Below are 17,167 nucleotides of genomic sequence, written 5' to 3' on the forward strand. Positions count from 1 at the left end.
CTCGCAAGTTACACATGCACTCAAGTCACTACACTACAGGTATCAGTATGATTCTATTATAGTCCATGTGGTTGTTAATGACCTGAGAAGTACTTCCCTGGACTATATGAAGAGACATTGTTGATCTCTCAAAATATGTGTCTCTCACGGGTATGTGCCTTGCATTGAGCAGTATTCTACCTTCACCAAAGATGGTGACACAGTATGAGAAAAAGAGAATTGACTTCAATAATTGCCTTAGTTTCTGGTGTCTTTCCAGGGGGATTCAGCATTTGTCAGCATGGGAGGATGTGGTTAACAAATAGTGTTGCTTTGCATGGGATGGTATGCACCTGTCTTCCTAGGCTAAAACTAATAAAAAAATAAGCATATGAGATTTGGGAGACATAAATTGAAAGTTGAATATTTAATACAGCACACAGTGATTGAAACTGTAGACTTGTTGAAGGACCTGGGTATACAGGTAGATTCGGCTATGCCTTTTTCTAATCATATCAACCAGTTGGTTAATGATAGTTATATAATTATAGGTTGTATAAAAATATTTATAAAGTCCAAGAAATCAAAACTAATGAAGTCATTGTTTGTTAGTTATATTAGACCCAAACTTGAGTATGGAATAACAATATGGATCCATATAAGAAAAAAGCATGAGTAAACTTGAAAGAGTACAGCAGAAATATACCAAAGGGCATCCATGGATGTAAAAATTTAAGTTATTATGAAAGAGTAAAATTTCTGAACTTGTATTGTGCCTCTTACAGATATCTAAGAGGAGATCTTATTCAGGTATATAGGACATTTAGAGACAACCACCTCTGGGAATGTTTGGGGTTATCAAAAAGTACTAGAGAATTATTAGACAACCTATGCAGAAGATTCCATCAGATACCATCATGGAAGTATCGAACAGAGAAAACTATAAAGCAATTAAGACAATAAGTGTCACTGTTACAAGATTATAGAAGAGGGAATAGATCAACAAAATACTAAGAAAAATAGATGTGATAAATGCAATGAACAGTAATATAATAGACCAGGATCTATCATGTACTATCGCAAATAACAAACTAAAAATTTCAGCATAGGTGGAAAAAACTTAGCGATACACATATAAATATAAAGGAAAAATACAAAATAAGCAATTTATTGATGACCCAAAAAATTTTAATAGAGAATTGGGAAATATGGTAAAAGGAATTGAAAGACTGCCCAAAAAAGAGGAAATAGATACATTTTGGAGAAGTATCTATGAAGATCCTGTGGAACATAACAAAGATCCTAAATGGATAGAAGAAGTAAAAGAAAGAATAAGAAGTTTAAAGGTGCAGAATATGAAATGGGATGAAATAACAGCCAGAGAGATTGAAACAATATAATAGACCAGGATCTATCATGTACTATCGCAAATAACAAACTAAAAATTTCAGCATAGGTGGAAAAAACTTAGCGATACACATATAAATATAAAGGAAAAATACAAAATAAGCAATTTATTGATGACCCAAAACATTTTAATAGAGAATTGGGAAATATGGTAAAAGGAATTGAAAGACTGCCCAAAAAAGAGGAAATAGATACATTTTGGAGAAGTATCTATGAAGATCCTGTGAAACATAACAAAGATCCTAAATGGATAGAAGAAGTAAAAGAAAGAATAAGAAGTTTAAAGGTGCAGAATATGAAATGGGATGAAATAACAGCCAGAGAGATTGAAACAAAGTTAAGAAAAGCCTCCAATTGGAAAACCTCAGGCCCAGAACCCACACCTAACTTTTGGTTAAAAGTATTAGGTTCATAGGTTCATACTAGGCTATCTGCCCTAGGGCATTTATAAGCCTAGCCAGAGTGTGTTTGGCTTTCTCCACCCATTTTAAATTAATTTTGCTATGCCCTTTTTCGAGGTTAGTATACTATACCTCTGTCTAACAGTGACACAGAAGTGATACCCGGGGTAAACCTACGATCTCCCATCCACTCATTAAGATTCCTCTTGAAGAGAGTCAATGAGGGATTCTGCCTAACCTGGACTGGGATTTTATTCCAGAGTGAAGGGAGCCTCTGGGTTATGAATCTGTCCCTCCAGCATGCCCTATTTATTTCAGTGCTGAGGTTCAAGTCTCTCGAGCGCGTAGCTCGATGGGATTTGGATTTTCTGAGGTGCAGCATGTCCATTAATTCCGGGTTGGACATGGCTTTAGACATCAGGCACAGATCGCCTCTGAGCAGGCGGTATGCCACTGAGTAGAGCTGGAGTTTCTTTAACCGGGCATCATATGGCATCTGTTTGAGCCCATTTGATCCTCTTGGTGAGGTACTTTTGGGGTCTTTCCAGTTGCTGCAGGTGTCTGGTAAGGTACATCCCAAAAGGGGCATTGTACTCAATTATGGGCCTGATGAGGGATGAGTAAAGAGGCACGATGACCTCCCCTGATCTAGATGTGGATCCCTTCATGATTAGGTGGGCTATATAAAATGCTTTTCTAACCGCTTTGGCCACGTGGTTGTCAATGTTGTCTATGAGGTCCTTTTGGAGGATGCTTGTGTCGGCTGGAGAGTCGATTATGGCACCCAGTTTGCAGTCATCTGTGAACTTGGTCAGCCACAGTCCTTCCGTGTTGGCCTGTACCTCCGAAAAATATATACCGAACAAGAGAGGTCCCAGGACTGAGCCTTGTGGGATGCCACATGTAACTGGTTTGGAGTCTGACATGGCTCCAGCAATTCTAACCATGTGGGTTCTGTTCTTGAGCCAGTTTGCAACCCATCTAGTGACATAGGGGTTTATATTTAACCTGGTGAGCTTATCTATAATGCCTGAGTGGGGTATTGTATTGAAGGCTTTTGCGAGTCCAGGTAGGTTGTGTGGACCACCTTCCCCTTGTCAATGTCCTTGTTGACTGTTTCAAAGAAATCAACCAGGTTTAAGAGGCAGGATCTGCCCTTAACAAAGCCGAACTGGGTAGGATCCAGTGTCTGTAGGTCCCCAATATCTTTATTTATGAGGTCCATGATGATCCTTTCCATAGCTTTGCAGACCAAGCTAGTCAGGCTTATGGGGCAATAGTTTCCAGGATCCGTTGAGGCACCACCTTTATGGAGAGGGACCACTGTTGCTGTACGCCACTCTTTGGGTACATATCCTGTAGTAAGGCTGAGATTGAACAGTAGTTTTATGTTTGGGTTTAGCTCTTCTTGGAGTTCATGTAGGACGCAGCCCGAGACAGCGTCTGGTCTCATTGATGCTGTGTTTTTTGCTTTGGAGAGGGCAGCTCTTACCTGAGCATCTGAGATGTCAGGGGGGCAGCACTCTGCTGGGATAGATATTTGCCCTTTTGGTGGGGAGGGGGGGGAGTTTGCGCTGAACCCGTCAGCTAGGATGTTGGCAATGTCTGTGGGTTCAGTGTATTTTTTGTCATTTTGGACTAATTCTGAGCATATCTGGGAATTCCCACCCAGGTTCCTAACATAACTAAAGAAAGCCTTGTGGTTATCCTTAGTGTCCTGTGCAATTTTTCTCTCGAAGCTGGCCTTAGATGATGTTATGAGTGCCCGTAGTTTTTTGCTAATACTGATCAGAGATGCCTTCCCTTTTTGGGATTTTGCTCTATCATGTAGTAGCTTCCTCCTTCTATTGTATAGTTTGTTTATGGCTGGGGTCCACCAGACAGGACATCTGCCTTTGGAGGATTGGGTCTTGGTTTTATTTGGAATTGCATGATCCATGCATTCCTGAAGGTGTTCATAGAATGCATTTATAAAGGATTCTGCGGTCTGGGCCGTATTTTCCACAGGCCCAGGGGCTTTGAAGGATTCCACCTTGGTTTTGAGGAGTGTGAAATTTGCTTTAGAGAAGTTTTTCACTGTGGTTTTCAGGCAGGGGGTGGAGTCGGGATGTGAATATCCAGTGAGATTAGTTTATGGTCTGATCTTACCAGTGAGGGATACACTCCTGGTCTGGAGCATAGAGTCCCCATGTTGGTGATGATCAGGTCCAGTATGTTTTCCCCTCTTGTGGGAGTGGTAACAAGTTGTTCCATAGTATTTGAGTTTATAAATTCTAGGAACCTTTGGGCTAGGGTGTTGGAGCTAGAGTAATGCTCCCAGTCTTTGTTTGGGTAGTTGAAGTCGCCCAATATAATGGTGTTTGGAGAGACCTTCATATTTTCCAGTGTTCTCAGGAAGGCTGAGTGGGGTTCCTTGGTTTGGGAGGGTGGTCTGTAGCAGGCTATAAACTTGAAGGCAGTTTTACCCACTGTTAGTTGCACATGGATAGTCTCTGATCCTTCGTGCTGTGCCACCAACCTGGAGGTGTGGGTATCTTTGACGAATATTGACACTCCCCCTCCTTTTGTGGTTCGGTCCAAGTTTTGGGGCCGAAAAGCATGGTATGAGGTATAACCTGGTAGTGCTGGGGTGCTCTTGGGAGCCTTGAACCAGGTTTCTCTTACTGCACAGATATCAATGTTCTCCATGCTAAGGAGAGTTTCGAGTGTGTGCATCTTGAGGTTTAGACTTCTGGCATTGAGTAGCATTACTCTTAGTTTCTTATCCCTTGTGAAACCTATGGAGGTGGGTTTGCCTTTTGAGCCTTGCCTAAAAAAGGCGCTATGGGGGTAGCAAGAGCCTTTGCCAATATCCGAAAGCCCAGGGGTGACAGGTGCAAGCCGTCCCTAGCGAATCATCATGGCTTGTCGAGCATGTCATCCCAGGCTGATAGGCATTGGATCCCCTTTGAATGACACCAATACTTAAGCCAATTGTTGAAATTGATCATCTTGTCTTCATATTGTGGCATCATTCTTGGTGAGGGTAAGATGCTACTCAAGGTCAGGGTCATACCGGCCTGGGCTACATGCTCAGAGAGCTCCTCTATGTCTCTTTTCATGTAGTCCAGGGAGCTACGTCTTAGGTCATTCCCACCAGCATGGACAATGACTGAGTCATATTTGTACTTGCCTTAGAGTGACCTGAGTGCTTGTGTTATGTGGCAGATCCTAGCGCCTGACAGGCAGCTCACCATGACCTTCTCCTTGTTCAGCCTGGTGAGTGGGACGTCAGTGTGCCTGACAATAGAGTCACCTATTACAAGTGTATCAGGTGTGTTGTTTAGCCTTAAGGGCTGTGACTGTTTGGCACACTGGCTTTGTGAGCTATGTGTTGCACGTGTTTTGTTTTGGGGTAGCGGTTGCTTGGGTGTCTGCTTTGGAGGTCTCTGCTGCTTGGGCAGATTTTTATTTAGAGCCTCCGAGTATGTTTTTGTGTGTTTATGTGTTTGGTTTGCTGTCATGGTAGGTCTATGTGAGACTGGAATTGTAGTGAGTGTGGTTTCCTTCTCCTCCTGACTGGTTTCGCCAGTACTGAGTTGAGAGAGCTTAGCCTCCAGTATGGCTATATGGTTGCATCTGTCACATGTGTTGGAATTTGTTGGGAGGAGGAGAGGGTTGTCTGTGTACATGAGGCAGTTGTAACATTGCCTCAAGATTCCCAGATTAACCAGCTGGACCGGAGAGGAGATTGAAAACTGACCTTTGGACATGCTAGAATAGTACTGAGAATTCCTTTATAATTGAAAATCAAAAAGGCCAATGGGGAACAAGGTACTCAAGGGGAGTTTGTGAGGGTGTAGTGCTTTTAATTTTTTAGTGCTGACATATAATTACTTTAGTGAGCAAGTGCCAGGTATCTTAAATGCAATGTGTTACAGGTAACTTAAATGGAAAAACGACAAACAGAAACTTTCTTTCAAGTGAAACAAGGAAATAAGTACAGTAAGCAATGCAGATATCACTAGGGATCCAGAGAAGTGCTGAAAAGCCGTGTTTTAGGTGGAATTAGCATTTCAGGGAAATAACAAGCGAACAAACAACAAGCATACAAACAAAGCTAGATTCAGCAGGCCTGGATCTAGTCTATGCTACAGCAAACAAGGTGTACCAATTTCAGTAAGAAACAGTTCAAATATGCAGGCACTATAAGCCTTTAACCAGAAATTCCCAGCTCAGAAGGGCAGAGTCCAGCCTCTCCTCCCACAAGAATGCAGACCACGAACCTTCTTAATGTAAAATAACTGGCCTGAAGCCCAAGTGCTTAAACCAGAACTAATACACTCTTAGAATAACAGACACTGAGCCCTCAATCGGCAGTTTCCCAACTTACAAGGATGTAAGCTACTTGTCCTGCCACCACAGTGCAGGCCACAAACCTTCCTAATGTAAAACTACTGGTCTGAAGTCCAAGTGCTTAATCCAAAAGACTTAGAATGATAGCTACACTTTAATCAAGTTACTACCAAGCAGTAATAAATACAATTGAATACTTTAAAGAATGCCTGGATTAGTGCTCAAGTTATACAAACAAAGCTAGATTCAGCAGGCCTGGATCTAGTCTATGCTACAGCAAACAAGGTGTACCAATTTCAGTAAGAAGCAGTTTAAATATGCAGGCACTATAAGCCTTTAACCAGAAATTCCCGGCTCAGAAGGGCAGAGTCCAGCCTCTCCTCCCACAAGAGTGCAGACCATGAACCCTTTTAATGTAAAATAACTGGCCTGAAGCCCAAGTGCTTAAACCAGAATTAATACACTTTTAGAATAACAGACACCGAGCCCTCAATCTGCAGTTCCCAACGTAGAAGGATGTAAGCTACCTGTTCTGCCACTACAGTGCAGACCACAAACCTTCTTTATGTAAAACAACTGGTCTGAAGCCCAAGTGCTTAAACTAAAAGGCTTAGAATGAGTTACACCAAGCAGTAATAAATACAATGTAGTACTTTTAAGATGACGCAAAAGCAAAATAAAGTAGGAAGAAACACAAATACAGTAAAAGCAGATATATTTTTTTTTTGAGTGAGCAAATGAGATGGGCCCAGGAGTTACAGGACAGAAACAAGTGCAAATGCAGGCCTTCAAATCAGAAAGTTGAGAGAGATGGAAGACTGCCCAAATGGCCAATAACTACAAATTCTGGGCCAGAACCACTCCTTATGTGGTAGACAGGTTACCTAGTGCTTACCACTCCCACTGATAAGCTAGAAGGCTTCCCTCCAACACAGAAAGGCTTGGGGGGCTCAGAAGCTTACAAATAGTCCTGGATACAGCAAATGTGTATCTGGAACACTAATTACAGGAAAGGTAGGAAACAGGCTTACAATTTTTTTTTTCAGAAAAGTAGCAAAAACAGTAGTAAAAACAATTCACATGCAGTGCAAGCTGGCACACTTGAGTATGTAGCAATATTAGTCCACACACAGTTTGAAAAAATGTAATTAAATTAAAAAGGACTAAATGCAAGTGCATAAAGGGTTTATTAGGTAGAATGCGGTAAAGAGATGGGACTGAGGGAGTGTCCTAGATCAAATCTACTGTGGGGCGGGCACTGCAGAAGCCACCAATTTAAACTACAACCAAGAGCAGGGAGGGGCAGGGTGGGGTGGGGAAAAGTTTCAACAGAGATGTGAGGAATCAGAGTGCAAATTATAAAACCAAAAAAATATATACTGATCTATGTATATTTGCAGAACAGTAAGACAACAGATATCTAAGCAACAATTTAGCTCTATAATATAGAATAATACAGAAAAATATACTCAGCTCTATATATTTGCAGATAGTCTTGTAAGGCTGTCTCTCAACACACAGGTTCCACTTTAAATGCAGACTGCTGCTATTAACAGGTCAAATTAAGGGAACCTAACACAAGCTATAGAAACCAAAATCAGGGGGGTGGGGTGGGGAAGACAGCTTCAACAGAGATGTGAGGAATCAGAGTGCAAATTATAAAACCAAAAAGAATATACTGATCTCTGTATATTTGCAGAACAGTAAGACAACAGATATCTAAGCAACAATTTAGCTCTATAATACAGAATAATACAGAAAAATATACTCAGCTCTATATATTTGCAGATAGTCTTGTAAGGCTGTCTCTCAACACACAGGTTCCACTTTAAATGCAAACTGCTGCGATTAACAGGTCAAATTAAGGGAACCTAACACAAGCTATAGAAACCAAAATGAGGGGGGTGGGGTGGGGAAGACAGTTTCAACAGAAATGTGAGGAATCAGAGTGCAAATTATAAAACCAAAAAACATATACTGATCTCTGTATATTTGCAGAACAGTAAGAGAACAGATATCTAAGCAACAATTTCGCTCTATAACACAGAATAATACACAAAAATATACTCAGCTCTATATATTTGCAGATAGTCTTGTAAGGCTGTCTCTCAACACACAGGTTCCACTTTTAATGCAGACTGCTGCTATTAACAGGTCAAATTAAGGAAACATAACACAAGCTATAGAAACCAAAATGAGGGGGGGGGGGCAGTTTCAACAGAGATGTGAGGAATCAGAGTGCAAATTATAAAACCAAAAAAATATATACTGATCTCTGTATATTTGCAGAACAGTAAGACAAAATATATCTAAGCAACAATTTAGCTCTATAATACAGAATAATACAGAAAAATATACTCAGCTCTATATATTTGCAGATAGTCTTGTAAGGCTGTCTCTCAAGACACAGGTTATTAACATATTTGCACAAAGATTTAGCCATGAGTAAGAACTATTTATATGTGCACCCTGAACAGACACCAACCTGGATAACAACAGGCAAAACAATGCTACTACTTAAGGTTGAGCCTGCAAGCTACCCTAAAAATTATAGACCAATAACTTGCCTTCCAATGATGTATAAATTATACACGGGAACTGATGCTGACAGGATTTATAGTCATTTAGAAGAAAACTCAATTATGGCAGTAGACCAAAAGGGCAAGAAAAGAAAGTCATATGGAACAAATGATCATTTATTGTTAAATAAAGTCATAGTGGAGAACTGTAAAAAGGGAAAGAATCTAAGTATGGCATGGATTAACTATAAAAAAGCATTTGATAGTATCCCACATTTATGGATAAACGAGTGCTTAAAATGTATAAGATACACCCTACACTGATCAGTTACATTACAGTGACCATGAAACAGTGGCAGACCACTTTGCAATTAAGCCATGACAAAGGACAGATTATTATCCCAGGGATAAAAATTCAAAGGGGGATATTCCAGGGCAACTCTTTGTCACCGCTGCTATTCTGCCTTACCATAACCCATTAAGCTGCCTACTTAACAGGTTAGGCCATGGCTACAATTTGGCTCCTAGAAAACAAAAAAGTGTAAAGATGTTTCATCTTCTCTTTGTCAATGATTTAAAACTGTATAGCTCATCAGATGAGAAACTGAAAGCACAACTGCAAGCTGTCAAAGCTTTTTCAGATGATATAAGAATGTAATTTGGTTTGATAAATATGCAAAAGCAACCTTTAAAACAGGAAAACTGCAGCACCAAGAAAACATCAGTTTGGGACATGAATGTGATATAAAATAACTTGAACAAGAGGGAGTGTATAAATATTTGGAAACTGTTGAAGGATCAACAATAAAGTATGAACAAATGTGAATAAATCTTAGTAAGGAATACTTCAGAAGACTTAAATTAATCCTGAAAACAGCACTGAGATGAAAATCCAAGCTATAAACCAATTTGTTCTTCCTATCCTAACTTACAGTTTTGGAGTGATTGACTGGCCCAGAAATGTGCTGGATAGATTTGATAGGAAAACAAGAAGGATGCCTTATGCTAACCAAATGATTTATAAAAATCAGTGCATACCAAGATTATATATTTTCCATTCCGAAGGAGGAATGGGCCTCTTTGAAATTGATTACATGTATAGATCTGCAATCGTGGGACTCCACACATACTTGCTGATGTCACAAGACCCAAATGTAGTGAAAGTTTTGAAACATGAGGAGAATAAATCTAAGATTACTTCTCTGCTTAATTTAGCAGAAGCATATCGGCGTCAAGCAGGAATGGAAATCAAACCAGAAGTAGATTAAAATCAGACAGTAACTGAATGTGCCAAAAAATAAAGGAAAGAATATAATGTGAAAGACCAGATGAGAAGGTAAGAAAAGTGGAAAAAACATAAATGTAGTTGTAAGCACAGAAAATTTCTGGTAGAACCTCATGTTGATCAGGAATAAACACAGGACTGGTTGAGGAGAGGTGAATTCAAACCAAGAGATGAAAGGTTAATATTGGCAGCCCAAGATAGTGGGCTGCATACACACTGGTTTACAAAGTCCATTGAACATGTGGGAGAAACAGACAAATGTAGGTTTTGTAAAACCGAATTGGAAACAGTTGCACAACTTGCTGCTGGTTGTGACATACTAATGGCAGAAGGTCTGTACATTGAAAGGCATAATAATGTTGCAAGACTGTCGCACTGGGGATTGTGCAAAGATTATGGCACTGAAGTGGCTGAAAAATGCTGGAAACATGAGCCACAAAGCATCACAGAAAATGATGAAGTTTATATTACATGGGATCACCCATTATCATTGATCATTGAAATTGCTACACCCAGTGACTAGAGTGTCTTGCGTACAGAGAGACACAAAGTCATAAAATATCAGGATCTACAGGCAGAAACAAGAGCAATGTGGAAGAAATATACCCAGACAGTTCCAATAGTAGTAGGAGCAATGGGTCTTAAAAAACAAATTTACAATCGTATTTAGATATGCTACAAATTTACAATCGTATTTAGATATGCTACCCCATATGAATTACAGAAGGAATCATTAGTGGGCACACTGCAGGTGCTGTGAATAGCACTTTTGGCTGACATCAAAGATTGAAACAATACTAATTTCATGAACTTTAATCGTACTTTGACTTAGGAATGGGTCCATTCCTGTCATGGCATTAGAAACCCAAAAGATATGGAGAAATTAAAAATGATTCTGTAGGAATAGTTCTCTGACAGAATAGCTGATGCATGGAACAGACTATCAAATTACATTAAAACAAGTACTCATTTAGATATTTTAAGAATAGCCTGGACACTTATTATGGGAAACAAGTATTTTGGTATGTTGGCAAGCTAGAAGGGCAGTAATGCTTGTGCTTGAAATATTTGTATGTATGTATGTATGTATGTATGTATGTATGTGTGGTTCCAAATATTAGCTAAAACTTTATCTACCCCCTTAGAGCAATTTTTAGGCAATGTCAAAATGACAAACCTACATACATAGCAAATACAACTAAAAGAAACCCAAAGGTTTTACTGCTGAATAATAGGAGCCAAAACAAGAAACTCCACACACTACATGCTCTCCTTACAGTGGAGAATATAGACATGTGTTCTATCACCAAGACAAGGTTTAAATCTGCAGAACTAGCTCTGGCAATGCAAGGCTTCACTGCCTTCAATATATTTAGACCATGAGATGCGCAGACAAGGACAAAGGTTAATTGAGTCTCCATCTACATTAGCAGCATGCACAACTATATGTTGGTTAAACAGGATGATACCTTGCAATTTGTCCACATGCAAATCACCACAAAGTCCTATACCATATCATAGCAATCAATAGGCACCCTTTATGTCCCTAGAATCCCATAACTCATACCTGGACCTACTAGAGACACTCACTATTAAACCAAATACCACATCTATAGGAGACTAAACTTCTCCTCTATCATGGACTGGGAAACATTCACTTCTTCATACAGGCACAATGATTCCTGGACTATTAATGCAAATGACCTTGACCAGATAATACACATACCCACCAGAGAGTCAAACATACTAAAGCTAGTTTTTACCAATATGGGATACTGCTGCATTCCCCCCCCCCCCCCCCATGTAACATCTTCACTGATGAAGTCGGAACACAAAGCTGTTTCCTTTGAAATAAAAATCAAGATGATAACCTCAGCAAACCCTGTAACCGTTCATAACTCTTTCAAAGCAAATTACATCATATTAAATGATGGTTTGTCAAAATTCAGTACCCCTCCCAACCCCAACTTTACAACAACTTGTGCAGAATTGTTCAGAGAGACCCTGTACAACAACGGAGGCTGCTGTTCCTACTTAAAGTAAGCCCAAAACAAACTCTAGCAACAAACCACACCGGCGGAATCCTAACCTTAACAGGACATATAACAAAAGGAAAAAAAAAGTCAAGGCTAAAATTAAGAAGAGTAACTCCCATAATGATAGGAGCTGATCTGGAGTTTGAATCCTGTGAAAATATTGGGAATTCTCTATTTAGTTACTATGGATAGTCATTCACTGTGTAATATGATACCAAATAAAGTTGTGATGGGAATTGTTAGAAAGGCAAACACTGGAATCACGTATCTCCTGTTGTTTTATTTCATTTTATTATTTTCATTCTGTATGTTGTGCTTAAAGTTTTTACTTATTTTATTCTTACTGTGGGATCTCCTCACTGTGGTGTCAGCTCAACTTGTGTGTTTGCTCACATTAGTAAATAAGTAGGAGAGGATCCAGTTTTTGTCAGAAAGTGAGGCAAAAATCTTAAGGACACTATCAGTCTAAGAATAAGGTTGCTAATAACAAAAAGGAATATTGAAAATTTTCAACTGTAATTACTATCAATGCCCCATGACTAAAGTAACCAGTATTAATATTCAAGGCAACATGCAAATCAAAATTTGTTGTTTATTTAGCACCCTGCATACTATATAGGAAGAGCTACCACAAAATTGCATCACAGGATATATGAGCATCTACATGTGACAGAGATTAAAGAAAGCAAAAATGCCCTGTCTAAACATTATGCACAACATGAGCATAACACAGTTTTAAGTTTTTAATAATTGATAAAGTAAAGAATTGTTATCATAAGTTTGCTGCTGAAGATGAATTTGTCTGAAGGGCACATTGTTGGCAACAGATGCTAGATGCCTGCAACTGACCGGGTTTAAAAAACAAAGACATTTTTTAAATATATTTGAAAAGGAGAAGACAGAGACATTATATCATGTGACTTGATCAAGTATTTAAGTGCAGTTGCTGTTGTGTTCTATCAGTCTGATGAAGTCTCTAAGAAGGAAGTGCTTACTGATTAAAATATTTCTATTTGTCATTTTGAAAATTTAAAATCTGTTTCAGATATCTCTAAAATGAAGTAACATATACAGCCTCATTCTCAGTTCAGGTACTGCAACACTATAACATATTAATAAGATACTTGTAACTTTTAACCTACCGCAATGTTGCTGAGTAAGACGTATCTTTTAATGTGTGCACTCTAAAGTTAGTAGTGAGTGCTACCACAAGCAGAGATTTTGTGCTGCATTTCTGAATTCAGTGCTACAGCAGCTTATACTGTGATAACTACCTCATCTAGAAGATGTTGATTTAAGACTGTTCTCTTATCAGTTGTAACAACTTAGTAAAACTACCTCCAAGGACATAATAATTGTAGTGCGGGTACCTACGGGTTGTTCTCTGAGTTCTTCATCCACTTCCGAAACAGATCTAAAACAACTGATGTACATTCTGGTAGTCCATAATAGCAGGCCATCTGAAGGGTGTAAACTTGGTTATCTCTAAGAAAGAAATAATGTATATTATATATTACAATGGTGCTACATGCATTTCTTACAAGTGTTACTTTTTTTTTGCGAAATAAATCTTTTATTAAATAATAAACCAAAAGGCACATAGAACAGTAACAATTCAAAGAAATATAACAGTACTAAACATATAGTTTAAATGTTAAGGTAACATAATTGCAATTGCTATCTTTAAGTTGCATGTCAGCAGATTGTCAACAAAGCAGACATTTCAACTGAAAAATAAGAGCTTTACCCAAAAATCACAATTACTGCCCTCGACCACATTGAGGGGGCCACTTTAGCAAACACACTCCCCTGGATTGACTATACTTCTGTGCAGGACTAGCTTAGTCCTACATGAAAGCGGCCATTTAGGAGCAGAAAGGCAGTGCGCCAGGCATATTAATAAAGGCACCCTGCCTGAGCTCCTAAACGGACATGGAGTGTGTACGAGTGCAGGGGGTGTGTCTGAGAGCAGAGCTCTCAGAATATACATGCCCCTGCAAGCTAGAACAGCAGGTTAGCAATAAGAATGAGCAAGACCACTCATAGGTGTCTGCATACCCCCAGCAACACCCCCCCCCAAGTTTATAAGAGCAATAGTTAAAATATAAAATATAAACAAGCTATTCTTTTTTTATGAAACTGATAAAATTTAACCGTAGGTGCATCAGTTTGCCCATTGCTTAGCTGTGTGTATTGCAGCTTAAATGGCACAAGAGGATAAAAATCAAGATATATGCACATGAAGCAGTACTGCAATTGTGTAGTGGGCAGAGCATTCACCTTACGAGTAGTCATTCCTGGTTCGAGTCTCATTCCATTTTCCATGTCATATCATTTTATGAACAAATTTTTTTGTTGCATAACCTACCAAATAACATATATTTGTGAACTGGGGTACTGCATTAAATGAAGATGTGAAGTCTCATTGTTATAATGTTGTAAAATCTACAGATAATCACAAGTGCCCCATACAGTATATGTACACATGAATCAGGGATACAAATCGATGGTACAATGTGCAATGAATGATAAATCCATAGAGTTTCCAAATCCACCACCTTCCCAAGAACCATTTTACATTACTGTCTAAATCATTGCGGAGGTAAGAGGGAGTAAGCACTATTAAGCAATAGTAAGCATATTTAAGCAGTAGTAAATGGGTTTAAGCCCATTTGTGCAGGGGTAAGCAATGCGTACACAGGTTAAGCAATATTGAAGCTAACTTTCTGTAAGCATATTTAATCTGAGGTTAGTGTTGCTTACCGTCACGCAAATCCATGTAAACCTGCTTCCAATTGCTTAAAAGTGCCTTAATCACTCTGTATGCAACAGCCGCTGTTCTGGCCAGAAACAAAATAAACAGCCTTTGCAGGCCTTGAACCCAGAACCCTATACACTATAGTCACAGTAGTTAACCACTAAGCCATCAAGGTATCACCAAACAGATCCTCACTATAGGAAAATCAAACTGAACATGTGAAAGTAATCTACATACAGTTTTATGCTGTATAATCTACTACATAACATAACTATGTGAACTGCAGTACTGCATTAAGCCCAGATGTGAGGTGTCATTGTAATAAAGTGTTGAAATTCCCTAATAAATACAAGGACCCCATACAGTGTACGTACACATGAATCATGGATACCAAACACATATATAACATGTAATTAATAATAAATCAGTGCCAAACAGCAAATAGCATGCAAATTAAAAATTAAGCAGTGCTAAGCATTACACAGCCCAGCTTAGTAGGTGTAAGTAATGTGTAGGCCAGCTAAATCAGTTTGCCCATTTGTATACATCTTTAAGCAATGCCAACCTTAGGTAAGCAGGTTTGCCCATAGCTTAGCATTTTCAAAACCATCCAACCACGGCAAAGTGCAAGAAAACAGGCCTATTTAAACTCAAAAGGTGGGAATACATCTCATAACTGGTTGCAGCTTCCTCCTGTAGGCACTAAGACTGGTATGGGAGAGGGTGTACACTTTCGGGTACAGCGCTGGGGCATCCAGGAGCCAGAGTCATGGCAGCACTCCTTGTGAAAGACCATGACCAGAGACTGCTGCAGGGGCAGTACCAGGGTTACCAATACAAAGTGGGAGCCTGGGACCATCTCGCCCATGATCTTACCAGTGCCACTGGCATACCCTGAACTGGTGAGCGTGTCAGGCATCACTATGCTGACCTGAAGTGGAGAAGTGGGATCTCTTGGATCAGTGGATCCAAGAGGCTAGGAGGATGGGGGGATGTCCCAGCCATGTGTAAGTATCAGTCCACTACCTGCTTAATAATAGCCAGCTCAGGTATATTATGGATAGGTTTGGCTAAGTATTCCTCTTATGTCTTTCACAATGGCAGATGAGCGGGCTGCGAACCAGGAATTCCATGCCTGTAGACTGCAGTGGTTGCGATACGAGGCAGGTTAGTAATATTCTTGCATGTACTGTCATAGGAAATAAATCTAAAAGTAGTAGTAAGTTAATCACCTGTACAAAACCTGTATTGTTTAAGGCATGTACTGCATACACCAGAGAATATGGCAGGAAGAGTCTCATATAGGTTGTATGTAAATAAAAGCATAATAGCCAGACAATAAAGGTCTAACTGCTGGACTGCATGTGTTTACTCTGGTATCATATGGTAATGCACAGTTGCAATCTCTTAATACTTCTGTTGTATTAAGCACTGTTACCCACACTGTGCTGTATAAATAAAATGTGTAGGAATGTCTGTATACGACTGTTGTAATCACAAGAGGTCATATAGTCCAACTGAGAGAGACTTAGGCAGAAAACGGTGAAAAGATAAACAACATAATCCAAATAGCACACTCAACTGAGATGTGAACTGTTGTATTTTTAGCACACACAGCCATGGTTCGAATCCTGGGAGTGGTAGTAGGCTGTATGCAGAATCATACCACACAACTGTACAGATATGTCCAGAATGTCCAGTTAATTGGCCCATATCTGCTGCCTGTCACCCTGTCCCCCTGGCAAATCAAGTGGGATGATCCCAGACATTTAGGCAGCAAATAATAAATACAAGTGATTGTCAGACAGCTATAAGAACAAACATGTCACTCTAACAACTCCCTAAAATGTTATAAGAGTAATAATCCAAGTATGTCCCCTCTCTACCCCCATGTTGTGAAGCTGTGAACAGAGTGCGTGCAGTAACAAAGTGAGTCGTGTATGCATAATACTAATGTGGAATCTGATAATATGTGTGGCAACATTCAGGTAGTGCTAACAAACATTGCCCCACACAGGTCTGTCAGATATGAAAACTGTGCCTAGAAATAAAAGATTGATATCCTATACTGGTACTGTTTACTCTGGTATTTTATGGAATTGATAGTTTTGCAGTTGCTCTGAACAATAAGGTATCACTCATCACTATGACCCACACTGTGCTATATAATACAACTGTCTAGGAAATTCTGTATAAGAGTGTAATAATTACAAGGTCAGATTGCAAAACCACAGGAGACTTATAGACAGAAATCAGAGAAGAGATACACAGCAATATCTATATAGCACACTCAACTGTGATGGACACTGTTTTATTTTTAGCAGACACAGCCATGGTTCGAAACCTGGGAGTGGTAGTAAGCTGTATGCAGAATCATACCCCGCAAGTGTACAGAATTGTCCAGAATATCCAGTAAATTGGCCCATATCTGCTGACTGTTGCCCTGT

The 17,167-nt window shown here is 39.4% G+C and overlaps 1 protein-coding gene across 3 annotated transcripts in view; it reads right to left on the bottom strand.

Annotated features, from left to right (window-relative positions):
• LOC122807226 (aminopeptidase Ey-like) overlaps positions 1-17,167 on the bottom strand; it is a 1,536,433-nt gene that overhangs the window by 185,655 nt on the left and 1,333,611 nt on the right. For all 3 annotated transcript variants that reach the window (XM_044078305.1, XM_044078303.1, XM_044078304.1), the window contains exon 17: positions 13,337-13,447. In XM_044078305.1, the coding sequence (XP_043934240.1) occupies positions 13,337-13,447 (111 nt within the window). The remainder of the gene's footprint in view (positions 1-13,336; positions 13,448-17,167) is intronic.

Source organism: Protopterus annectens, chromosome 7.part0, assembly GCF_019279795.1.
Source record: "Protopterus annectens isolate FY-2018-M chromosome 7.part0, PAN1.0, whole genome shotgun sequence".
In the NCBI taxonomy this organism is placed as follows: domain Eukaryota; kingdom Metazoa; phylum Chordata; order Ceratodontiformes; family Protopteridae; genus Protopterus; species Protopterus annectens.